The sequence below is a fragment of the Piliocolobus tephrosceles genome, chromosome 16 (genome assembly GCF_002776525.5).
Source record: "Piliocolobus tephrosceles isolate RC106 chromosome 16, ASM277652v3, whole genome shotgun sequence".
NCBI lineage: Eukaryota > Metazoa > Chordata > Mammalia > Primates > Cercopithecidae > Piliocolobus > Piliocolobus tephrosceles.
The window spans coordinates 1,580,379-1,606,466 of record NC_045449.1 but is presented as its reverse complement, the minus strand read 5'-3'; the positions used below and the strand labels follow the sequence as shown (position 1 = coordinate 1,606,466).

At 51.1% G+C, this 26,088-nt stretch overlaps 2 protein-coding genes across 9 annotated transcripts in view; one reads left to right on the top strand and one right to left on the bottom strand.

Moving 5' to 3' along the window:
- SMYD4 (SET and MYND domain containing 4) overlaps window positions 1–11,226 on the top strand; it is a 48,273-nt gene extending 37,047 nt beyond the window's left edge. For 5 of the 8 annotated variants that reach the window (XM_023184493.2, XM_023184496.3, XM_023184495.2 and 2 more), the window contains 6 exons: window positions 3,791–3,973; window positions 4,415–4,578; window positions 6,584–6,719; window positions 7,569–7,685; window positions 7,887–8,010; window positions 10,187–11,226. In XM_023184493.2, coding sequence (XP_023040261.1) covers window positions 3,791–3,973; window positions 4,415–4,578; window positions 6,584–6,719; window positions 7,569–7,685; window positions 7,887–8,010; window positions 10,187–10,340 — 878 coding nt within the window. In that variant the 3' untranslated portion in view covers window positions 10,341–11,226. The other 3 variants (XR_002724894.1, XM_023184497.1, XM_023184498.2) reach the window with 3 other exon arrangements.
- Window positions 11,227–14,146: 2,920 nt separating this feature from the next.
- Window positions 14,147–26,088, bottom strand: part of SERPINF1 (serpin family F member 1) — a 17,687-nt gene continuing 5,745 nt past the window's right edge. Inside the window, exons 3-8 of the mRNA XM_031934339.1 lie at window positions 22,818–23,016; window positions 20,770–20,925; window positions 19,860–20,063; window positions 16,914–17,056; window positions 14,927–15,137; window positions 14,147–14,523 (exon numbers count right to left, since the gene is read on the bottom strand). Coding sequence (XP_031790199.1) covers window positions 14,264–14,523; window positions 14,927–15,137; window positions 16,914–17,056; window positions 19,860–20,063; window positions 20,770–20,925; window positions 22,818–23,016 — 1,173 coding nt within the window. The 3' untranslated portion in view covers window positions 14,147–14,263. The remainder of the gene's footprint in view (window positions 14,524–14,926; window positions 15,138–16,913; window positions 17,057–19,859; window positions 20,064–20,769; window positions 20,926–22,817; window positions 23,017–26,088) is intronic.

The following is a 26,088-nucleotide window of genomic DNA, read 5'->3' as shown; positions in this document are numbered from 1 at the left end:
CTACAGGCGCCCGCCACCTCGCCCGGCTAGTTTTTTTTTTTTTTTTTTGTATTTTTTAGTAGAGACGGGGTTTCACCGTGTCAGCCAGGATGGTCTCGATCTCCTGACCTCGTGATTCGCCCGTCTCGGCCTCCCAAAGTGCTGGGATTACAGGCTTGAGCCACCACGCCCGGCCGAATCTTTTTTCTTTACGTGAATCCCAGTTTAAATGCACTAGGGATGGCCAGGCATGGTGGCTCATGCCTGTAATCCCAACACCTTGGGAGGCCAAGGCGGGTGGATCATGAGGTCAGGAGTTCGAGACCAGCCTGGCCAACATGGTGAAACCCCCATCTCTACTAAAAACACAAAAATTAGCCGGTCGTGGCGGGCGCCTGTAGTCCCAGCTACTCAGGAGGCTGAGGCAGGAGAATCACTTGAACTCAGGAGGCGGAGGTTGCAGTGAGCCTAGCTCATGCCACTGCATTCTAGCCTGGGCAACAGAGTGAGACCATGTCTCATAAATAAATAAATAAATAAAAATAAACACACTAGGGATATTAGCAAGATACCCTTTTGGTATAGAGTCACTCCCGCTTTATTTATTTATTTATTTTTTGAGACGGAGTCTCGCTCTGTCTCCCGGGCTGGAGTGCAGTGGCCAGATCTCAGCTCACTGCAAGCTCCACCTCCCGGGTTTACACCATTCTCCTGCCTCAGCCTCCCGAGTAGCTGGGACTACAGGCGCCCACCACCTCGCCCGGCTAGTTTTTTGTATTTTTTAGTAGAGATGGGTTTTCACCGTGTTAGCCAGGATGGTCTCGATCTCCTGACCTCGTGATCCGCCCGTCTTGGCCTCCCAAAGTGCTGGGATTATAGGCTTGAGCCACCGCGCCCGGCCTCCCTCTTTATTTTAATACAAAATGTCACAGATTAAATTTGGTTGATGGAGTACATACATATTCTCACTTTCTGTTATCTCTACTAATAGATGATTAATGCAAAATATTGAGTAATTTTTAAAAATCGATACTTAATTTTTTAGAAATAATTAGAGATTTAGCGCTGACATAAATACCCACAGTTCCTGGGCCTACTTCTGTCAGAGGGTAATCTATAAATAATTCACGAAGCTGACATTACTCACTGTAGTGTGATCATGCTTTTCTGGAAAATTTTAGCAGCGGTTCTAATGTAGATTGCCAGTTATCAGTAGTTGGCAATGCAAGTCCACTTTTAATTATGCACACGCTGATTATTCCGACTACAAATTGTCCGTGCCCTGGCCGGCTCCTTCCTGCCACCTGCCTTTTAGCATTTTCACTGCTTGTTAGCACATATACCAGAAGGTGGGTATTGAACAAGGCGGAGAAGGAGAAACAAAATCAGTGAGGCACTTCGGAGAAGCTCTGATGAGAGATTTTAATACAATTTGTAGAATTATTAACTAGAATTGAGTCATTTGGATTCCCTGTGAAATGTATTTACTTGCTCTATTCTTGTTCTATTCTTGTATCTTAGCAACAGATAGTAGAATTGCCTCCAGAGAGGCAACATTATTCCTATTATTCCTACATTTAGTGTTTTCCTTTATAAAACTTATTTTTTTTTTTTTTCGGAGACAGAGTCTCGCTCTGTCGCCCAGGCTGGAATGCAGTGGTGCGATCTTGGCTTACTGCAACCTTTGCCTCCCAGTTTCAAGTGATTCTCCAGCTTCAGCCTCCCGAGTAGCAGGGATTACTGGTGCACACCACAATGCTCAGCTAAGTTTTTATATTAGTAGAGACGAGGTTTCACCGTGTTGGCCAGGCTTATCTCAAACTCCTGACCTCAAGTGATCCTCCTGCCTCATCCTCCCAAAGTGCCGGGATTACAGGCATGATCCACAGCACCCAGCCTATAAAACATTTTCACGCAATGGTTCGTAATATTTTCTTTAGCCATTACATTTATACCTAGACTATTTATTTCTTTGTGAATTTTTTTGTTTTGTGAGACAGAGTTTTGCTCTGTTACCCAGGCTGGAGTGCAGTTGTGTGATCTTGGCTCACTGCAGCCTCTGCCTCCTGAATTCAAGCAATTCTTGTACCTCAGCCTCCAGAGTAGCAGGGACTACAGGCACATGCCACCGTGCCCAGTTAATTTTTGTATTTTTAGTAGAGACAGGGTTTTGCCATTTTGGCCAGGCTGCTCTCAAACTTCTGACCTGAGGTGATCCGCCCACCTCAGCCTTCCAAAGTGCTGGGATTATAGGCATGAGCCATGGTGCCCAGCCTGTTGAGTGGTTTTTTTGAGATTCCTGGCATGTGTTCGGTGATATGATGCTTTTTCCAGTTTTCCAGAAAACTGAATGTTTCCTCTTAAATACTAGTATCTTTTATCTTCCAGCCTGTTTTGTTGGAAACATAATTTGCCTCATGCTTAAACTGAGGCTACTGAACATAATTGAAGCATTTCTGTATGCCCAGGATTATCTTTACTGTACATACTCCTAGGACAGATGACTTTGACAAAAACCGGCACAGGTGGAGCCTCTGGCTAAGTGAAATGTACAAGTGGACTTTTAAAATGCTTATTAGCCACTATGTTTTCTGAAATGAACAAATTTTTTTTTTCTTTTTTTTTTTTGGAGACAGGGTCTCACTCTGTCGCCCAGGCTGGAGTGCTGTGGCGCGATCTCGGCTCACTGTAACCTCCACCTCCCGGGTTCACGCCATTCTCCTGCCTCAGCCTCCCGAGTAGCTGGAACTACAGGCGCCCGCCACCACGCCCGGCTAATTTTTTGTGTTTTTAGTAGAGATGGGGTTTCACTGTGTTAGCCAGGATGGTCTCGATCTCTTGACCTTGTGATCTGCCTGCCTCGGCCTCCCAAAGTGCTGAGATTACAGGCGTGAACCACTGCACCCAGCCAAAATGAACAAAATTTTAAAGTAAACTACTATGGGTTTGAAAAGACCAAAAAAGAAAAAAATAATAAATTTTACAAATATGGTAAAACTTTTTAAAAATATTTATTTATTTATTTATTTATTTTTATTTTTTTATGTTTTTTTTTTCCCAGACAGGGCCTGCTGTCACCCAGGCTGGAGTGCAGTGGTGCAATAATGGCTCACTGCAGCCTCACACTCCGGGGCTCAGTTGATCCTCCTGCCTCAGCCTCCTGAGTAGCTGGGACTACAGATCTGCACCACTATGGCTGGCTAATTTTTTTAAATTTTTTTTTTTTAGAGACCAAATCTAGCTGTGTTGTCCAGGCTGGCCTTGAACTCCTGGGCTCAAGCAATCCTTCTGCCTGAGCCTCGGGGTTACAGGCAGGAGCCCTGGTGCTCAGCCTGCTTAAATATATAAAGTTCGGGTTAGTAACTAGGTCGCTTGTTCTATTAACCAGCCAAAGATCAGATAAACAAAAGCCTTTGGGCTCTAAAAGTCTTTGGAAAGTCACCTTGACAGGGGCGCTGGTTTCTGTGTTCTCCCTCAGGAACATCATGAAACTATCTAGAACGCTCCCTACTCTTCATTCCTTTTTTATTGCTTTTCTCTAAGTTCTCATCTTTGGCTATTTCGTGGTGTAGAGACACAGTCATCAGGTTCCAGGACTCCCGTGGACTTGATGTGGTTCATCCACTTTGCTTCCTGGGGACTGGAGCTTGCCGTGAGTCATGGTCCATCTGATTTACATTGGATCCGGCCGTGGCGCCATGACTCACACGGGCTGCAGGCCTAGCTGCCCGGCTCATCTTCTGAGGAATAGACGGCGAGGCCAGGGCTCGTGTCCTGACACCTTTTTCCTTCTTTCCTCTTGCCCTGTCAGGGTCTAAAGGGAGCATCGTTACCGACAGCAGGCAGGTGCGCCTTGCCACAGGCATCTTCCCTGTCATCAGCCTCCTGAACCACTCCTGCAGCCCCAACACCAGCGTGTCCTTCACTAGCACTGTCGCCACCATCCGGGCGTCACAGCGGATTGGAAAGGGGCAAGAGATTCTCCACTGCTACGGTGAGCCATCCCTCCGCGCTGCTGTGCTGCCCTTCTCCGACAGAAAAGGACAGGGGGACGCGAGTCAGCAAGCCACCAGGCCTGTCTACTGTCTGCTTCCTGGAAGAGGCAGTGAACACTTAGGCCTAAAACAAGGAAGGGAGGAAGGAAGGAAGGGCCTTCGTACTGGGGCTCCATTGTGGCTAAACTATGTCTTGCTCTGTTTAATCACTATAAATTTCCTATTCTGAAAATGGGCTAGGAACAACTTCTTGGCTTCTCTTTCTTCCTGTCTCAGCAACTTGGAAGCTTATTTTAGTATCCAGTTCCACAAATGTTTTGAGTAAAGGTTAGCTGTCCCAGGATAAGTAATTGTCCAGACCCTCCGCTAGGCTGAAGGTTTTTAAGTAGTGTTTGACTCTCTCTTGCTTTCAATATTGGCTGAGGGTGATCTCCCTCCAGGGCCTCACAAGAGCCGGATGGGGGTTGCTGAAAGGCAGCAGAAGCTGAGGTCTCAGTATTTCTTTGACTGCACCTGTCCACCTTGTCAGACGGAGGCACACAGGATGGCTGCAGGGCCCAGGTGGAAAGCATTCTGTTGCAGCAGTTGCAGAGCGCCCCTGCAGGTAATTGTCTCCTCTCCCCTCTACTTTTCCCGGAGGTCAGTTTTCCAGCCCAGGGTGATCAGTGTTTGGGAGGAAGCCGCCTCCATTGTAGCCAGCCAGTCATCCTCCATTGTAGCCAGTCATCCCCCATTGTAGCCAGTCATCGCATACACTGCATCCCCTCCAGAGAAACCACAGGGAAAGGTTCTGTTTAATGTTTCTCTTATAAAGGACAGAATATCCCTTCTGAGCTGGTGTGGGATTTGGGGGAGACTGGGAATCTATTTGCTCAAGTAAGTCATTGAAAAGTCCCAGGATAGGCCAAGCACAGTGACACTTACCTATTATCCCAGCACTTTGGGAGGCTGAGGTGGGGAGATCACTTGGAGGCCAGGAGTTCGAGACCAGCCTGGGCAACATAGCAAGACCCTGTCTCTACCAAAAAAAAATTTCAAGAAAAAAATTCCGGGATAAGGCTACTTAAGATACAGCTTGATCCAGGGGCTTTCTGTCCACCCCTCTCAGCTTCATTTTCTCCATGGTGGCCCATCCTCACACAGACTTCCCTGTTATGGTGCAGGAGAGCTGCCAGCAGCCTGCGGACCTCCTGCCAAGGAGGATAAGAGCACACGCTGCTCTAACAGCAGCCTGGGCAAAGACGCTACTGAGTTTCATTGACCCGAGAACTGTGGCAAGTTTTCCACCAGCCATTTGGGCCAGAGGAAGGAGCTATATGTGAGCCACATGCCCCACCCTCAGCTGTAGGGCACCAGCCGTGGGACTGAGGGTGAGAGGGATCCTCATGAGAAACTGGGTTGCTGTTGCCAAATGAGAAAATAGATACTGGCCTTTGAAGCACAGCAGATGCCCACCTCAGGTTTTCCCCTCTGCCAGAGGTGCCGTATTCTTCTTCGGAGAGGCATGAGTGGAACGCAGAGCTGGTTGTGTTAGAAAGCAGAGCTGGTTGTGTTAGAAAAGCTAAATTTGCAGACCCGAGGTCAAATGCAGGCCGATCACACCTGACACCTTTTTCTATTGGTTTTCTTTTTTTTTTTTTTTTTTTTTTTTTTTTCCTGAGATGGGGTCTCGCCCTGTCACCCAGGCTGGAGTGCAGTGGCACGATCTCCACTTACCACAGCCGCAACCTCCCAGATTCAAGCAATTCTCCTGCCTCAAGTAGCTGGGATTACAGGCATACGCCACCACGCCCAGCTAATTTTTGTATTTTCAGTAGAGATGGGTTGGCCATGTTCTCCGTGTTGGCCAGACTGGTCTCAATCTTCTGGCCTCAAGAGACCCACCCGCCTCGGCCTCCCAAAGCGCTGGGATTACAGGCGTGAGCCACTGCACCCAGCCTTTCTATTGGTTTTCTTTCTTTTTTTTTTTTTTTTTTTTGTGAGACGGAGTGTCGCTCTGTCGCCCAGGCCGGAGTGCAGTGGCGCGATCTCAGCTCACTGCAAGCTCCGCCTCCTGGATTGATTCACGCCATTCTCCGACCTCAGCCTCCCAAGTAGCTGGGACTACAAGCACCCGTGACCACCACTCCCGGCTAATTTTTTGTCTTTTTAGTAGAGACGGAGTTACACCATGTTGGCCAGGATGGTCTCGATCTCCTGACCTCGTGATCCACCCACCTCGGCCTCCTAGAGTCCCGGCATTACAGGCGTGAGCCACCGCGCCTGGCCTTTCTATTGGTTTTCGTAGGACTTTTTCATAACCACTAGAAATGTTCGTCATCTAAAGTCCTGGCCCCAAAAAGCGACGAGAGGGGCTATAGAAATGGAAAGAAATGGTGCACTATCCCCGTTCTGTTCCAAGAATGAAACCTCAGGTGGGATCAACTCCTGCCTTCATTAGAACTGCCTCCATCAAACCAAATTCTGTCAGGCTTTAGTCGTGATGTGTTATTACAGGCGTCTCTTTCCTCCATGAGGTAAGAAACTATGGAGCAATCCTATAATGGAAGCACAGGCAATGTTGATAACCGACCCTGGCGTTGGAATAAAGAGAAAACTGACTTCCACAGGGAGATGGCGTGCTGCGCTGTGGCAACAGATCTTGTGCAGAATCCGTCGTCAGCAGAGACGACCTAGTCTCTCGGTTACAGGACCTTCAGCAGCAGGTCGGAGTGGCCCAGAAGCTTCTCAGAGATGGGGAACTGGGTGAGACTGGCTCCCGGCTTTGGTCCTCCAGCCCCGTCCCTTTTATTCATTCTGATACCATTTTGGACTCAAGGATACTCAGTACTGATGGAAGAATTGAATGTCATTATCTCCATGCCAGCCACAAGATGGCTATATAGGCCAGTGAGACCAAACCCTGACCAGCCCTGTTACTGTGGGGCCCTTGAAAAGGGGCCAGGTGATTTCAGCTGTTGTTTCCTTCTGCATCCGATTGCTAAGTTGAAGTACCCCTGCCCCCTAACAGGTCATCACTGACATCCGTGAGTTTTGTGCAGGTCCAGAAGTTCAGTGTCATTTATTTTAATTGCAGGGCCTAGCAACGTAACTTCCTAGAAGGGCGGTTCTGCCCTGGTCAGAGCTGGTTTGTGCTGGAGAGCAGTGGGGCGAGAGCCCAGCTGATAGGAGTGTCTTGCCTTTTTCAGAAAGAGAGTTGTGGAGCTCCCCATCGCCCTTGAAAACCCTGCCTTAGAGCTTGACGTCATGGGATTGTATTTTCCCTGCTTTATGAAAGCTGACCTTTAGCTTAGATTTCAGGGTCAGGAGAAATCATGGCCATACGTGGAAGGTAGAGTTGGTCGAGTTGGCAAGTTGATGTAAACCCAGGGTAGATGTGGGAAGGCCTCCCCTAGCGCCTTTCTCCACTGACAGAGAAAACGTAAGAGAACAGCAGCTTTACTGGAAGAGACGCTGTGGGTTGGGGACAACCCAGGGAAGCCAAGGGGAATGTCCACATTCAGCCCAGCTGATTCGGAGAATTGGAGACCCGGGTTCTCATTTCTAGGACTGGGCTTGTGTCTGTAGTGAGGCGTCTTTCCTCTGAATTGACAGAGCGAGCCGTTCAGCTGCTGTCGGGGTGCCAGCGTGATGCCGAGAGCTTCCTGTGGGCAGAGCACGCCATGGTGGGAGAGATCGCAGATGGCCTGGCCCGGGCCTGTGCTGCCTTAGGTACGGCGTCGGCCTTCATGTTCTGCGTCAGGAACAGGCTGCTGCGGGTGTTTCATCGTGGCCCCAGCCTTGTCTGCCTGGTTATCCCCCACTCTGTACACTGACGCTGCTCCCCCTTTCATTCCGTTTTCTCACCCCAAAAATGTGCATCCACAGTTGACTGTGGTTCTTTTCTGGAACAAGACTTTTCTCTTCTCACAGGGGACTGGCAAAAGTCAGCCACCCATCTACAGAAGAGTCTCCGCGTGGTGGAGGTTCGCCACGGGCCGTCCAGTGTTGAAATGGGCCATGAGCTCTTCAAACTGGCCCAGATCTTTTTCAACGGGTGAGTCCTCTTCCCACCTCACAGGGCACACACTGTTCTTTTTCTAGGCTCTTCTGGGCATTACTTTTTTCCTATGGTGTTTTTAAAAGCATGTTGAAACTTATTTCCTCCTTAGGAGAGAGCTTTGCCTTCTGTTTTGCTAACAAACTTAACGCTTTAGAATTTCCTCCTGGGAGGCGGAGCTTGCAGTGAGCCGAGATCGCGCCACCACACTCCAGCCTGGGTGACAGAGCGAGACTCTGTCTCAAAAAAAAAAAAAAAAAAGAATTTCCTCCTGGGAGATATGGGGAAAGCTTTTAGATCGCAAGTGAATTTCCCGGAGAGCACTTGACCAGGCAGCGCCACCCACCTCCAGGATAGTGTTCCTTCCCATTGTTCTCAGGTTCATCACAGCCCCCTTGGCTGTCTCATCCCCAGCACTCTCAACTCCAGGCTCTCTGCCTTCTCCCTACTCTGCATCCTGTTCCTTGTAACGCATTTGCTTGAACCAGGGAATCAGGGCTGATTTTACCCCCAGACAACATGTGGCACTGCCTGGAGACTTTTTTTTTTTTTGAGAAGGGGTCTTGCTGTCTTGCCCAGGCTAGAGTGCAGTGGCACAGTCACAGCTCACTGCTTCCTCAAACTCCTGGGCTCAGGCGATCTCTGGAGACATTTTTGATTGTCGTGACTTGGAAGGGGGGTGCTACTGGCATCTAGTGGAAAGAGGCCAGAGGTGCTGCTAAGCATCCTGCCGTGTACAGGACAGTGCTTCCACCAGCCCTAGCAAAGAAGGATTCACCCACAGTGTCAATAGTATCAGGGCTGAGAAACCCTGCTTTTTTGTTGTTGTTGTTATTTTTTGAGATGCAGTTTCACTCTCGTTGCCCAGGCTGGAGTGCAATGGCGCGATCTCAGCTCACCACAACCTCCGCCTCCCAGATTCAAGTGATACTCCTGCCTCAGCCTCCCGAGTAGCTGGATTAGAGGCATGCACCACCACGCCCAGCTAATTTTATATTTTTTGATAGAGACAGGCTTTCCCATGTTGGTCAGTCTGGTCTCGAGCTCCCAACCTCAAGCGATCCACCCGCCTCGGCCTCCCAATGTGCTGGGATTGGAGGCATGAGCCACCGCACCCAGCTTTTTTTTTTTTTTTTTAATCCTCTGTTCTAAGCAGAGGAACCTGCTTTGAAGGTTAAAAGGAAAGAACAGCACACTGATGCACTAATGCCAAATCCACTTTTGCTACTGAGACCATTTAGGGCCCAATTTCAGGATTTCTGGGGGAAACACCTCTAACCTTGGTAAAGCTGCCCTTGGTGTACATTGCTATGAGAAAGTGTTTAAAGATTCATCCTCGGTGGCTCAAGCCTGTCATCCCAGCACTTTGGGAGGCAAAGGCGGGTGGATCGCGAGGTCAGGAGATCGAGACCATCCTGGCTAACCCGGTGAAACCCCGTCTCTACTAAAAGATACAAAAAACTAGCCGGGCGAGGTGGCGGGCGCCTGTAGTCCCAGCTACTCGGGAGGCTGAGGCAGGAGAATGGCGTGAACCCGGGAGGCGGAGGTTGCAGTGAGCTGAGATCCAGCCACTGCACTCCAGCCTGGGCGACAGATCAAGACTCTGTCTCAAAAAAAAAAAAGATTCAACCTAAGGCTATGAATGGTGAGTAGGCCTGATACCCAAGACACAGAGGCATTCTTTTTGGTCAGAGAGAGGGAAACGGGCGGCAGAGTTAGGTCAGAGGTCAGCCCTAAAATGGTTACTCTAAAATGAAAACTGCTGTGTAACCTGTGGTCAATACCAGATGAAAACTTTGAGGCCGGGTGTGGTGGCACCCAGCTACTCAGGAGGCTGAGGTGGGAGAATCACTTGAACCCGGGAGGCAGAGGTTGCAGTGAGCTGAGATCGCACCACTACCTGGGCGATGAGTGAAACTCCGTCTCAAAGAAAAAAAAGCTTTGAGATTTGCCTCTTGTTCTCAGGATCCTGGCATCTATACTCTCTTTTATAACTTTTTTCTCACATTCTGCTTTACAGCGTGTTTGTGACAGTGTCTTACTTACTGTTCTAGATTGTAAGATCCTTGATGACAGAAATGATCTTACGTTCTTCACGGTGTGTGAGTAGGCCCTCAATTAACATTTGCCTCACGAATCAGTGAACTAACTCCTCTTACCTCCCTCGGCTCAGGTTTGCAGTACCCGAAGCCCTGAGCACAATACAGAAGGCTGAGGAGGTTCTGTCGCTGCACTGTGGCCCGTGGGATGATGAAATCCAGGAGCTCCAGAAGATGAAATCCTGTTTATTGGACTTACCACCCACCCTTGTAAGGTCTTCAGTTTAGGGTCCCAGGGGGATTTTGACCCACAGAAAAGGAGCCCATGGAACACAAGGTAAAGAGGTTACAGCTGGGCGGGCGCGGCGGCTCACGCCTGTCATCCCAGCACTGTGGGGGGCCAAGGCGGGCGGATCACGAGGTCAGGAGATCGAGACCATCCTGGCTAACACGGTGAAACCCCGTCTCTACTAAAAATACAAAAAAACTAGCCGGGCGACCTGGCGGGCGCCTGTAGTCCCAGCCACTCGGTAGGCTGAGGCAGGAGAACCGGGAGGCGGAGCTTGCAGTGAGCAGAGATCCGGCCACTGCACTCCAGCCTGGGCGACAGAGCGAGACTCCGTCTAAAAAAAAAAAAAATAAAGAGGTTTTGTTTGCCAGCCGGGCAAGGCGGCTCACGCCTGCAATCCTGACACTTTGGGAGGCTGAGGGAGGCAGATCACAAGGTCAGGAGTTAGAGACCAGACTGGCCAACATGGTGAAACCCCGTCTTTACTAAAAATACAAAAACTAGCTGGGCGTGGTGGCAGACGCCCATAATCCCAGCTACTTGAGAGGCTGAGGCAGGAGAATCTCTTGAACCCGGGAGGCAGAGGTTGCGGTGAGCTGAGATCGCTCCACTGCATTCCAACGTGGATGACAGTGTGAGACTCCAACTCAAAAAAAAAATAAGAGGTTCTGCTGCCAGGTGTGGGTTCTGTGGATCGGGTGTGGGGTCTGCGGACCAGGTGTGGGTTCTATGTAGGTTCTGCAGGCCCGGCATAGAGGTTCACATCTGTGATCCCAGTACTGTGAGAGGCTGAGGTGGGAGGCTCACGCCTGTAATCCTAGTATGTTGAGTTGGCCGGGTGTGGAGGCTCACGCCTGTAATCCCAGTACTTTGAGACACTGAGGTGGGAGGATCGCTTGAGCCCAGGAGTTCAAAACCAGCCTGGGCAATATAGTGAGACCGTATCGCTACAAAAAAAATTTTTTTTAATTCACCAAGCGTGGTGGCACATGCCTGTAGTCCCACCTACTCGAGAAGCTGAGATAGGATCACCTGAGCCTGGTAGACTGAGGCTGCAGTGAGCCAAGATCGCACTATTGCACTCCAGCCTGCGTGACAGAGTAAGACCCTGTCTCAAAAAAAACAAAACTAAACAGGTTCTGTTGCTGCTGAGCTTTCAACAGGAGACGGGACTTTCCCAACAGTCCCAAGCCTGGGATACGAGGGCTGGGGGGACTCAGAAGCCATTGCAGTCAGAGAGACACCTATTTTGGTGGGTATTTCTTGAAATAGTTAAGTGGCCTCCAATACAAACCCTAGTTCCCAGAAAAGACTTAAAACTAGTATCTGGAGAGTCCAAGTCCTTTAAAAGGATTTTAGCTGATCTGATCTGCAGGCATCTGGAGGTTAGCCTGGGGTTTTGGCTGGATTCCACCTCGCTCAGTGATGATAGTCTGTTTCCCTGGAACATTCCTGTGGTCTTAGTAGTAATGAGATGTGTGCGCCACTCCAGTGGGAGCTGAAACTCTTAGTAGTTACACTGTAATTGAAAAATAATTGTAAAACAAGAAATCAGGAAGGCAGCTTACCTCCAGAGACGCCCGGTTCCATGTACGGTATCTAGCTTCCCCGAATCCTTTGTGAAAATCGGTGGAGTAGAAATTGTGACTAGAGAAGTGAATATGGAGCCATTGTATTGAGCAGTTTCCTCCACGGATGGTGGCTCTCAGTGTTTCCTGCCAGTTTTCCAGTCCTTATTCTCTGCCCTTCATTCTGTACTCTTGGCAGAGTCACTAACCAAACACTAATAAAATCAAACTTGTAGTGAAGACTTTATAACACATATGCCTCCTTCTAAGTTTTTTGTTGTTGTTGTTGTTATTTTTGAGACGGAGTTTCGCTCTTGTTGCCCAGGCTGGAGTGCAACGGTGTAATCTCGGTTCACCGCAACCTCCGCCTCCCAGGTTCAAGCATTTCTCCTGCTTCAGCCTCCCGAGTAGCTGGGATTACAGGCATACACCATCACGCCCGGCTAATTTTGTATTCTTAGTAGAGACAGGGTTTCTCCATGTTTGCCAGGCTGGGCTCGAACTCCCAGCCTCAGGTGATTCAGCCTCTCAAAGTGCTGGGATTACAGGTGTGAGCTCGGCCCTTTTTTTTCTTTTTTTCTTTTTTTGAGACAGAGTCTCTGTCACCCAGGCTGGAGTACAGTGGCACAATCTTGGCTCACTGCAACCTCCACCTCCCGGGTTCAAACGATTCTCCTCCCTCAGCCTCCCTAGCAGCAGGGATTACAGGCATGCGCCACCACACCCAGCTAATCTTGTATTTTTAGTGAAGACAGAGTTTCTCCATGTTGGCCGGGGTTGTCTTGAGCTCCCGACCTCAGGTGTGCCATCCGCCTTGGCCTCCCACAGTGCTGGGATTCCAGGCAAGAGCCACCATGCCCGGCCCTGAGTTCTTCTCTTTGTTGTCAAACCTAAAAAGACTCCTTTTCTCTACCAGACCTCTCCAAGCTGGCGAGTCGAATACAGACAGTATGAGAACTGGGGGCTGCAGGGGATTCGTTGCTGTTTGTGGTTCTGATTTTAAGAGACCGAGGGTAGGGATGATGGCTCCCTTCCACCAGGATGTGTAGCAATAGCCCAACCCCGTTCCAGTCAGAAGGGTATGGGGTTCCCTAGGTCGGAACCCTGGTTGCTATGTTACCACTGGTGACCAAGTAGCTCAGGTGCATTCGTGGAAAAGAATGCCAGATCCTCGCTGCTGCTGAGAGATTACCCACCCTGAGCGTGCCCAAGAAGTGCCCGTCAGTGGCCATTATATTATGATCAGGAAATCAGTAGCCCCAGAGATACCTGGCAATAGCTTTTTGGGAATCTGAAATAAAATTAGCACTCAAACATCTGTAGAATGAAGGGCCCCAGAATATCATTTCTCCTCCTGTCTAATATTCTGTGGCAAGGGAGAGGACAGTGACTTTTTTTGGTAGAGCTTTTTCAAGAGAAAAAAGTTTAGTCCTGTGGACAGTTCGGTAGTTATTCTACTTCAAACACTGGGCGTGTTTCATGTTCTTCAAAAAGCCCGGTTATACTTTGGGTTTTTGGTTGTTTTTTGAGACGGAGTTTCACTCTTGTCGCCCAGACTGGAGCGCAATGGCATGATCTTGGCACACTGCAACCTCTACCTCCCAGGTTCAAGCGATTCTCCTGCCTCAGCCTCCCGAGTAGCTGGGATTATGGGCATGCGCCACCATGCCCTGCTAATTTTGTATTTTTAGTAGAAACAGGGGTTCTCCATGTTGATCAGGTTGGTCTCGAACTCCCAACCTCAGGTGATCAGCCCGCCTCGGCCTCCCAAAGCGCTGGGATTACAGCCGTGAGCCACCGTGCCCCGCTGTACTTTGTAAAATAGGCATACCTCCTTACAAAGAATATGTTTAGAATCTTTACATATCGGGTCTATTTACTGTGTCCTTGAAAGCTTTCTTTAAATGATTTATAAAATAACAATTTCCTTACGTTACAGATGGCCTCTCTTATGTCTCTGTGTGTTGTTCACAAGCATGCTTCAGTGATTATGGGGGCAGGAAATGGCCTCCCGGGAGGATCGCAGGTCCTAGTACCGAAACACCCCCAGGGCAGAGAAGCTGTCCCTGCGTTACCCAACACAGGTACCTTAAAGTTCTTACAAACGGTGCCTTTCTGCAGCATTTAGATAAAACCAGGCTAGAAGCAGAGAACCACCAAATTCCTAAAGAGCAATTTCTCTTCATTTGATATTTAGCATAGCTCAAAATAGGAGGAGGAACAAAGTAGCAAGTGAAGGATAAAGCTCTTTTATTGTATGCATTGAAACCTTACGGGGGCAGCCTTCGTGTCCTGTGGAATCTGCTGTGCCTCTGGGGTTTTCTTCTAGGGTACTGGAGTATTAAACTGGGGTATTAGGTACCCCGGGGGTCCAGAATCTTGCCAATGAAGAGAAGGGCCCCTGTGTCTGTGTCCCTCAGTACGAAGATGAAAGGCTGGTTAAGGTGATAGTCCAGCAGGAAGGTGAGGTGGGCAGGCTGCAGCCCTGGGCTGGGGGTGGCTCCCGCCCCATCCTCGTTCCACTCGAAGCCAGCCCGGTGTTCCACTTGAGTCAGCTTGATGGGTTTGCCTGTGATCTTGCTAAAGTCTGGCGAATCAAACAAGGACTGCAGCTCTGTAGAGATGGAGAGAGATTTCCGTGAAAACCCTGCCTTCCCCAGCACCCCAACCGAGGGATCCACCTGCAAGCCAGCCGGGATGGCGCACCACTGCTGACTTCCGGGAGGCCTCGAGCTCAGAGCTGGCCGAGGGTGGGGCACTTAGCAAAAACACAGGTCAGACAGACTCGTCCTGAGAGGCAGTGTCGTGAGCGCCTGTAAGGAGGTCTGCTCGTGAGGCTGAGGAATGAGTCTGATGAGAGAAGGCAGTTCGGCCTTCCCTTCCGGCAGGACGAGGCTTAAGGAATCATCCACAGCCCCTGCAAGGCCGTGGAGCCCTGAGTTCTGCTTAGCAAAGTGGAAGGCCCGAAGACCCCGGCCCGCCCCACCCACCAAAAGCAAAAGGGTCTTCAGACATACTCATCTCCTGCAGGGGCTTGGTGACCTCGCCTTCGTAACTCAGCTTCAGCTTGGGGAGGGTCAGGACCGCCTGCACAGTCTTCAGTTCTCGGTCTATGTCGTGAATGAACTCGGAGGTGAGGCTCTCCTCTATCAGGGTCAAATTCTGGGTCACTTTGAGGGGCAGAAAGAAGATGATACTCATGCTTCCGGTCAAGGGCAGCTGGGCAATCTGAGACAAGCGAGAAAGCACGTGGGTTAGTCCTTTACAAAAGCCGGGGACAGGCACAGCCAGGAGCTGTCTTCCTCTCCCGTGGCGGGGCCCTGGCCTGGTCCTTCCCCCAGCCCCTCATCTATTTAACAGTTCCCCCTCTGGGTTAGCGCTTTCTGGCAGCAAGCCATCTCCTGAGATTTCTTCAGAAAGGCTGCTGCTGGCCTTTCTTACCTTGGCCTAATACCAACTGAAGTTATCTGCTGAAAGAATGTTCTCCTGTGGTTTAAGGAGCTAGAATTGAATTTCAGGTCTTTATTTTCTCCCAAAGTCCGTCTGCCAACATTGACTGATCATGTGTTAGATAGAGAGCGCTGGACTAAGACAGGGAGAACCGGGGATAGGAATACCGAAGGGGCCGTAAGAGGGCGTGGAGACTCCACCCCATCCACCCACCAAGAGCAAAAGCATCCTTTGAACAGAGGCTCTCAACCTACAGTCCATGGAACAGATGGTGTCGGGGTCCCAAGAGTCTCCTGAAATCATTGACAGAAATGTGTGTGTACACCTGGCAGTGCTCTCCCGGGTTTCAGAAACGTGTGTGTGTACACCTGGCAGTGCTCTCCTGGGTTTCAGAAACGTGTGTGTGTACACCTGGCAGTGCTCTCCGGGTTTCAGAAATGTGTGTGTACACCTGGCAGTACTCTCCCCGGTTTGAGGCACTGTGGTCAGATTCCCAGAGAGATCCCGTGTGACGGCCATGGCCCAACAAAGGTTAACAATTACAGACCTACAACTAAAAGAAGTCAGGTACACTGAAAGCCTTAGAATGCCAACGATTGGCTGAGCGCAGTGGCTCATACCTGGAATCCCAGCACTTTAGGAGGCCTAGGCGGGCGGATTACCTGAGGTCGGGAGTTCGAGACCAGCCTGGGCAAGATGGTGAAACCCTGTCTCTACTAAAAATACAAAATTAGCCGGGCATGCTGGCAGGTGCCTGTAATCCCAGCTACTAGGGAGGCTGAGGCAGGAGAATTGCTTGAACCCGACAGGGCAGAGGTTATGGTGAGCCAAGATCATGCCACTGCACTGCAGCCTGGGAGACAGAGCAAGACTCCATCTCAAGAAAAAAAAAAAAAGGCTGGGCGCGGTGGCTCAAGCCTGTAATCCCAGCACTTTGGGAGGCCGAGACGGGTGGATCACGAGGTCAGGAGATCGAGACCATCTTGGCTAACACGGTGAAACCCCATCTCTACTAAAAAATACAAAAAACTAGCCGGGCGAGGTGGCGGGCGCCTGTACTCCCAGCTACTCGGGAGGCTGAGGCAGGAGAATGGCGTGAACCTGGGAGGCGGAGCTTGCAGTGAGCTGAGATCCGGCCACAGTACTCCAGCCCGGGCAACAGAGCGAGACTCGGCCTCAAAAAAGAAAAAAAAAAAAAATGCCAACAATTTGAAGTTTGTCATTATTTTTCAAAGTCTGGCTTTAAATTGTAGAAATAGGAGTCTCAAGGAAAGAAAGAGAACTAACATTTGGGCACCCAGTCTGAGGGCCCGTTTCATATTACCTTACTCATCCTTCCAACCAACCCTGGCAGGATAAGTGTTGATAACAATCCCCTACCCCATCTTAAGAAGAGGAAAGGCTCAGAGATGTTAGTAACCTGCTCGAAGTCAAACAGCAGGCGAAATGTAGACAGCTGTCGGATCTCACAGGTCGTTTTACTCCCACTCCCCTGTTTTGCTTCTCTGTCCTCTCCCTCCACCCATCACCCACATTGCCCCTACCCCTACGGACCTTGCAGCTGAGATCCGAATCCAAGCCATAGCGTAAAATAGCATTAGGGTCTGACATCATGGGGACCCTCACGGTCCTCTCTTCATCCAAGTGGAAATCCTCGAGGGAAGTCTTTCTGGAGTCAAACTTTGTTACCCACTGCCCTGGAATGAAATGAATGACATAGTCTGAGCCCCAGGAGACCAGAAAGACAGTGGCACCATGCTGTGTCCCCAAAGCGTTGTTGAAAATTGCCTGACTCAAGGGAGCTTAGCCACCGGGGCTCTGATGCCTCAGGGAATAGGCCTGCCTCAGTGTGTGTGGTTTGGACGCCACAGTTATTTCCAGAACCCCGAGTACCCTTCACCAGCAAACTCCGATGGTGAGACGTTGGTTTGGCTGATTAGGCTCTCTGGATTGTACACGTTCTGTGATAGCCTACAAGAAAAGTAAACTGGTGGCCGGGCGCGGTGGGCTCACACCTGCAATCCCAGCATATTGGGAGGCCGGGGTGGACAGATCACTTGAGGTCAGGAGTTTGAGACCAGCCTGGCCAACATGACAAAACACTGTCCTAAAAATATAAAAATGGCTGGGCACGGTGACTCACGCCTGTTGTCCCAGCACTTTGGGAGGTCAAGGTGGGCAGATCACTTGAGGTCAGGAGTTTGAGACCAGCATGGCCAACATGGCAAAACCCCGTCTCTACTAAAAATACAAAAATGGCCGGGTGTGGTGCCTTACTTTGGGAGGCTGAGGCGGGTGGATCATCTAAGGTCAGGAGTTCGAGGCTAGCCTGGCCAACATGGTGAAACCCTGTCTCTACTAAAAATACAGAAGTTAGCCGGGTGCAGTGGTGGGTACCTATAATCCCAGCTACTCGGGAGGCCGAGGTGGGAGAATCGCTTGAACCTGGGAGCCAGAGGTTGCAGTGAGCCAAGATCATGCCACGGCACTCCAGCCTGGGCAAAAAGAGCCAAACTCCGTCTCAAAAACGAAAGAAAAGTAAACTGGTGTGCACTCCTACAGCAGTGTCTGTGGGAGACAGTCAAACAAGGTCCGAGCTGGAAGAGACCTGAGGTCCTGCGGATTATGCCCTCTCATAGCTGAAAACGGGCCGAAGTAGAAGAGGTGAAGTAACTGGCTGACGCTCTCGAAGCCAGCTGATGGCCAAGCTCCTCTAGCTTAATGTGACCTATAATATCTGGATCCAGAGCTGTTCTCTCACACACTAGAGATCAGTGCTTGAAGTAGGAAGCCATTCGGATTTTTTCCAGGCTACGGGGCCGCTCTTGCTGGTGCCTCAGACAGTTACAAAGCATTTTTTTTTTTTTTTTTTGGGACTGTTGCCCAGGCTGGGGTGCAGTGGTGCAGTCTCAGCTCACTGCAAGCTCCGCCTCCCGGGTTCATGCCATTCTCCTGCCTCAGCCCCCCTGAGTAGCTGGGACTACAGACGTCCGTCCCCACGTCTGGCTTATTTATTTATTTGTATTTTTTAGTAGAGACGGGGTTTCCCCATGTTAGCCAGGATGGTCTCAATCTCCTGACCTCGTGATCCGCCTGCCTCGGCCTCCCAAAGTGCTGGGATGACAGGCGTGAGCCACTGCGCCCGGCCGACAGTCACAAAGCATTTTAAGGGAGGGGTTGCCCAACCCCTCCCCCTGCCCCGGGCTGGCCCCACACTAGGCCTGTGGAACGATCTCCAGACACATCACCACAGCCTAGAAGGATGCCGTTGGCCACCTGCCATGTCTTGGGTACAGAACTAGAGTTGTCGTAAAACTTGGACACAACATAAAAAGGTATCTATGAAGTAGGTGTATTATCGTCACGATGAAGGTGAGAACATAGGCCCGGAAAGGTTACAAAATGAGTGCAGAGTTCCTCAGCTAGTACGGGCGGAGCTGGGATTTAAACCTGGTCTGATTCGGCCAGCACGGTGGTTCACACCTGTAATCCCAGCACTTTGGGAGGCCGAGGTAGGCGGATGACCTGAGGTCAGGAGTTTTCGAGACCAGCCTGGCCAACAAGGCAAAACCCCCATCTCTACTGAAAATATAAAAATTAGCCAGGCGTGGTGGCGGGCACCTGTAATCCCAGCTACTCAGGAGGCTGAGGCAGGAGAATCACTTGAACCTGGGAGGTAGGGAGGCTGTAGTGAGCCAAGACTGCACCACTGCACTCCAGGCTGGGCGACAGAATGAGACTCCGTCTTAAAAAAATAAATAAATACATCTTGTCTGATTCAAAGGCCAGGCAAGCCCCAAACAGGCCCATTGTTCATTCTTTCTCGCTCTCTGCTCTTCTGTCTCCACAAGTCTCTGACTCTATAGACATTCATACCTTGGCTTGGATTTGATGACAAGCAGATAAGCTCCAGGCGAGTGCAGTTCCCAGATCCTCCCCCAGCTGTGCCCCAGCCCCCATGCTGGGCAAGGTCTTTGACACGTCCCCTTTCCAAGCCCCCTCTGATGCCTGCCACCCACCCTTGGTCAAAAAAGAAGTGGAAAGTTGGACATGGTAATCCCAGCATTTTGGGAGGCCGAGGTGGGCAGATCACCTGAGCTCAGGAGTTTGAGACCAGCCTGGGCATCATAGCGACACCCTGTCTCTTAATTTAAAAATAACTTAAAAGGGCCGGGCGTGGTGGCTCATGCCTGTAATCCCAGCACTTTGGGAGGCCGAGGTGGGCAGATCACCTGAGGTCAGGAGTTCGAGACCAGCCTGGCCAAATTGGTGAAACCCCGTCTCTACTAAAGTACAAAAAATTAGCCGGGCGTGGTGGTGCATGCCTGTAATCCCAGCTACTCGGGAGGCTGAAGCACAAGAATCGCTTGAACCTGGGAGGCAGAGGTTGCATTGAGCTGAGATCGCACCACTGCACTCCAGCCTGGGCTACAGAGTAAGACTCTGTCAAATAAATACAATAAAATAAAATAAATGAAAAAGAAGCGGAGACGCGCTCACCCTTGAAGTACGCCACGCCGAGAAGGAGAACACTGATCTCATCGGGCAGTTCCTTTGTGGACCTGGCGAGCTTCCCTTTCGTCTGGGCCTGCACCCAGTTGTTGATCTCCTGCAGGTCCAAGCGAGGGTTGCCCGTCAGGACTCTGGGCCTGGTCCCATATGACTTTTCCAGGGGTGCCACAAAGCTGGATTTTATGCGCAGCTCTGAGAAGAGGCGGAGCAGAGGTTAGCGTGTGAGACTCAACGACCAGCATCCCATCTTCAAGAGCCTGCCAGGCTCGGGTTCTGGTTTACCGCTCAGCAGGCCCTGACTTCCCCCCCAGCATCTTCTTGTGACTTGCCAGGACTTCTGCTGGCACTCCCAGGCACTGGCCAGGGGGCAGCAGATTCCCCACATCATGCCACTGCCCTCCCTGCCCCTCCCACCATCTCCTGCAGCCCACTTCCTCTTTCTGATCCTCTCTGGGTTCACGGACCCTTCCTCCCCCACCAGTGCCAGGCCAGGCCTGAGCATATATGATCTATTGTTTAGAAAGAACCCCCAGTTGGCAGGGCGCGGTGGCTCATGCCTGTAATCCCAGCACTTTGGGAGTCCGAGGCGGCCGGATCACGAGGTCAGGAGATAGAGACCATCCTGGCTAACACGGTGAAACCCCGTCTCTACTAAAAAATACAAAAAATTAGCCGGGCGAGGTGGCGGGTGCCTGTAGTCCAAGCTACTCGGGAGGCTGAGGCAGGAGACTGGCGTGAACCCGGGAGGCGGAGCTTGCAGTGAGCGGAGATCGCGCCACCGCACTCCAGCCTGGGCGACAGAGCGAGACTCCATCTCAAAAAAAAAAAAAAAAGAACCCCCAGTCTGCAGCATGGAGCCCACATTCCTCAGGCAGCTCGGGCTGGAAAGGTGACTCACTCTTCTCAAAGATGATCCGGGAGGCACTCTTGAGGTTCTTCTGGGGGGCAGTGACCGTGCCAAGGAGCTCCTTGTAGGTGCCATGGATGTCTGGGCTGCTGATCAAGTCATAGTAGAGGGCCCGGTGAATGACGGATTCTGTTCGCTGCTCCGCTCCTGCCAGAGACAAGGATGTGGACGTTGATAGCTGCACACCAGGGCCCAGATCAAGCCCCCTCCCAGAACACAGATACTATACTCATCTTTTTTGTCTGCTGAGAGCCCAAGTAGGTTGATCTTCAAGACAATCTAGGTGGCCAAGGAATTTTCATCCTTAGAGATTTTCCTGAAGTAGGTTAAAGGCGTCAGGTCTGGAAGGTGGGAGTGAGGGAGCGAGGGGTACCAGTCCCTGTGCTTCTCCCATCACAGCCCTTAAGACTATTCTGGCTGGGCACAGCAGCTCATGCCTATAATCCTGGCACTTTGGGAGGCCGAGGCGGGTGGATCGCTTGAGCCCAGGAGTTTGAGACCAGTCTAGGCAACATGGAGAAACCCCGTCTCTACTAAAAATACAAATATTTGCTGGGCGTGGTGGCAGGTGCCTGTAATCCCAGCTACTCGGGAGGCTGAGGCAGGAGAATTCCTTGAACCTGGGAGGCAGAGGTTGCAGCGAGCTGAGATGGAACCACTGCACTCCAGCCTGGGTGACACAGCAAGACTCCGTCTCAGGAAAAAAAAAAAGAAAGAAAAAAAGACTATTCTGTAGTTACCTGATATTAGTTTCCCCTGTGAACCCAGCTGTGTTCTCAGTGAGGGCAAGCCCGCGCTTGCCTGTTTGCAATTATATGCCAGGAACCTATGCTAAGGGCTAGCACCCCACCGGCTTGGTTAAGGAATGCAAGAATGTGCCTTGAGGTCGGGCGCGGTGGCTCAAGCCTGCAATCCCAGCACTTTGGGAGGCCGAGATGGGCAGATCATGAGGTCAGGAGATCGAGACTATCCTGGCTAACACGGTGAAACCCTGTCTCTACTAAAAAAAAAAAAATACAAAAAACTAGCCGGAGGCCGGGCGCAGTGGCTCAAGCCTGTAATCCCAGCACTTTGGGAGGCCGAGACGGGCGGATCACGAGGTCAGGAGATAGAGACCATCCTGGCTAACATGGTGAAACCCCGTCTCTACTAAAAATACAAAAAATTAGCCGGGCGAGGTGGCGGGCGCCTGTGGTCCCAGCTACTCAGGAGGCTGAGGCAGGAGAATGGCGTGAACCCGGGAGGCGGCGCTTGCAGTGAGCTGAGATCTGGCCACTGCACTCCAGCCTGGGCGACAGAGCAAGACTCCGTCTCAAAAAAAAAAAAAAAGAAAAGAAAAAAAAACTAGCCGGGCGAGGTGGCGGGCGCCTGTAGTCCCAGCTACTCGGGAGGCTGAGGCAGGAGAATGGCATAAACCCGGGAGGCGGAGCTTGCAGTGAGCCGAGATCCGGCCACTGCACTCCAGCCTGGGCAACAGAGCGAGACTCCGTCTCAAAAAAAAAAAAAAAAAAAAAAAAAAAAAAGAATGTGCCTTGAAGTCACCGTATCAGTAAGCGACCCCTGAGGGGTCAAGCACGATGTCAGTGGTTCCCAGCCCCTTTCAGGGAGCTGGGGAATCGTGTGTTTGTGTGTGTGTGTGTGTGTGTGTGTGTGTGTGTGTAGCCCGAGTTCTCTCCTGCACGGCTGGGACCCCCGGGCGAATTGTGTGTGTGTGTGTGTGTGTGTAACCCCAGTTCCCGCCTGCAGGGCCGGGGGAGCTGGGGAATCTGTGTATGCGCGCGCGCGCGTGTGTGTGTGTGTGTGTGTGTGTATAGCCTGAGTTCCCACCTGCACGGCTGGGACCCCCGGGCTGGGGGAGCTGTGGAGTCGTGTGTGTGCAGCCCGAGCTCCTGCTTACATGGCTGGGACCCCCAGGCCAGGCCCCCAGTGCTACTTCACCCCTCCCTGGGCTCCAACGTCAATAAACTCAGCCACGTTTACCCAGAAGCCACAGGGGCCTCTCCAGGTCTGCCTGGGGCTTCCTGCCTCTGAGCACTCACCCAGCGAGAGGGCCGAGAGGGCCGTGGCCACACTGAGAGGAGACAGGAGCACATTGGTCGTGGGGCTAATGCTGGACCGCACCCGGTACAGGTCATAGCCAAAGTTGGAGACAGCCGCTGCCAGCTTGTTCACCGGGACTTTGAAGAAAGGATCCTCCTCCTCCACCAGCGCTCCTGTGCTGTCGGGGTCTGGGGAGCCCTGGCAGGAGACAGGAAGTCTTGGGTTTGAGTTCAGGGCCCCGCAGAGACGCACAGCGACTGACTGTCTCCTTGTGGCTTTGTGTAGGGTGGTGGTTCTCGCCCCTTGGGGCTGTCCTCCCTAATTTTTTTGTGTTTGGCCTGAAACTGGAATGAGTTTTCCTCCCTGATCATGCAGGGGCTCTCTGCGGGGAGACAGCGCAGAAGAGAGATTCGCTGGTTTTTTTATTTGAGACAGAGCCTTACTATGTCGCCCAGGCTGGAGGGCAGTGGGGCGATCTCGGCTCACTGCAACCTCCACCTCCCCGGTTCAAGCGATTCTCCTGCCTTAGCCTCCCAGTTGGCTGGGATTATATGCACGCGCCACCGTGGCCGGCCAGCTGACAGTTTTTAAAAAGTGGGTCACAGGGGCCGGGCACGGTGGCTCACGCCTGTAATCCCAGCACTTTGGGAGGCCCAGGCGGACGGATCACGAGGTCAGAGATGGAGACCATCCTGGCTAACACGGTGAAACCCTGTCTCTACTAAAAATACAAAAAATGAGCCGGGCATGGTGGCGGGCACCTGTAGTCCCAGCTACTTGGGAGGCTGAGGCAGGAGAATGGCGTGAACCCAGGAGTCAGAGCTTGCAGTGAGCCGAGATCACGCCACTGCACTCCAGCCTGGGCAACAGAACGAGACTCCATCTCCAAAAAAAAAAAAAAAAAAAAAAATCACTGTCAGCCAAGTGGCTCACACCTATAATCCCAGCACTTTGGGAGGCTGAGATGGGTGAATCACTTGAGGTCAGGAGTTCAAGACCATCCTGGGCAACATGGTGAAACCCATCTCTACTAAGAATGTAAAAAAATTAACTGGTCATGGTGGTGGGCGCCTGTAATCCCAGCTACTTGGGAGGCTGAGGCAGGAGAATCGCTTGAACCTGGGAGGCAGAGGTTACAGTGAGCTGAGATCGTGCCACTGTACTCTAGCCTGGGTGACAGAGTAAGACCCTGTCTCAAAAAATAAATAAAAATAAATATAAAAATAAAAATTGGGAGCCAGGTGCAATGGCTCATGCCTGTAATCCCAGCCCTTTGGGAGGCCGAAGAAGACCTCAGGAGTTTGAGACCAGCCTGAGCAACATGGTGAGGCCCCATCTCTACTAAAAAATACCCAAAAAATTAGCGGGGCGTGGTGGCACGTGCCTATGGTCCCAGCTACTTGGGAGGCTGAGGCATGAGAATTGGTTGAACCTGGGAGGCCAAGGCTGCAGTGAGCCAATATTGTACCACTGTACTCCAGCTTGGGTGGTGGAGTAAGTGAGACTCTGTCTCTAAAAAAAGAAAGTTAAAAAAAAGAACTGAGTTTTTCTTTTTTCTTTTTTTTTTTTTTTTGAGACGGAGTCTCACTCTGTCGCCCAGGCTGGAGTGCAGTGGCACAATCTTGGCTCACTGCAAGCTCCGCCTCCCGGGTTCATGCCATTCTCCTGCCTCAGCCTCCCGAGTATCTGGGACTACAGGTGCCCGCCACCACACCCAGCTAATTTTTTGTATTTTTAGTAGAGACGGGGTTTCCCCGTGTTAGCCAGGATGGTCTCGATCTCCCGACCTCGTGATCTGCCTGCCTCGGCCTCCCAAAGTGCTGGGATTACAGGCATGAGCCAATGTACCAGCCCCTCACTGCAGTCTTAATCTCCTGGGTTCAAGTGATCCTCCCACCTCAGATTCTCAAGTAGGTAGTACCACAGGCACGTGCCACCACGCCTGGTAATTTTTGCTTTTTTGTAGAGACAGGGATCTCACTATGTTGCCCATGCTGGTCTCAAACTCCTGGACTCAAACGATCCTCCTGCTGAGTCTCCCACACTGCTGGGATGACAGGCGTGAGCCACTGTGCCCAACAGAACTGAGTTTTTTTATTTGCGCCCATTGCCAGCACCTGTTGAGTAGGTGTTTGGTAGATGAGAAATAAATGAGTGGCCACACCGGGCGCAGTGGCTCACGCCTGTAATCCCAGCACTTTGGGAGGCCAAGGTGGGCGGATCAAGAGGTCAGAAGATCGAGACCATCCTGGCTAACACGGTGAAACCCCATCTCTAGTAAAAATACAAAAAATTAGCCAGGCGTGGTGGCGGGCGCCTGTAGTCCCAGCTACTCGGGAGGCTGAGGCAGGAGAATGGCATGAACCCAGGAGGTGGAGCTTGCAGTGAGCCGATATTGCACCACTGCACTCCAGCCTGGGCGACAGGGCGAGACTCCGTCTCAAAAATAAATATAATATAATATAATATAATATAATATAATATAATATAATATAATATAATATAATATAATATAATATAATAAAATAATAAAATAAAATAAAATAAATAAAATAAAATAAAAATGAGTGGCCACATGGCCCTGTAGAATGAATATTTTTATCCCATTTCATAGGCAGGGAAGCAAAGACTGAGGTAAGGGTTGTCTAGTGTCACAAAACTAGGAGGAGGGAGACTCAGAATTCATACTCCGAGCTCCCAACAGTCCAGGGCTCTTGCCAAGATGCCCAGCTGCTCTTGTCCCTCAAGGGTGGGCCACCCCCAACACTCACCCCGTAACACTCAGATGGCCCAGGCTTCCCTCCATGTGCCTGTATCTGCCTTGGCAACCCAGCTGTGCCCTTTCTGAGCAGGAGAGAGGTCAGTCCATACCCTCGACCCCTGCCACAGCCTGGTCAGTATCCAAACAAATGTCTGGGAACATGACCTGCTCAGTGGAGCCCCCACCAGGAAGACAAGGTAACAAGAAAAGGTAATGGCTGGGCGCGGAGGCTTACACCTGTCATCCCAGCACTTTGGGAGGCCAAGGCGGGCGAATCACTTGAGGTTGGGAGTTCAAGACCAGCCTGACCAACATGGAGAAACCCCATCTCTACTAAAAATACAAATGAGCTGGGCATGGTGGCACATGCCTGTAATCCCAGCTACTCGGGATGCTGAGGCAGGAGAATGGCGTGAACCTGGGAGGCGGAGGTTGCAGTGAGCTGAGATCGCAATATTGCACTCCGGCCTGGGCAACAAGAGTGAAACGCCATCTCAAAAAAAAAAAAA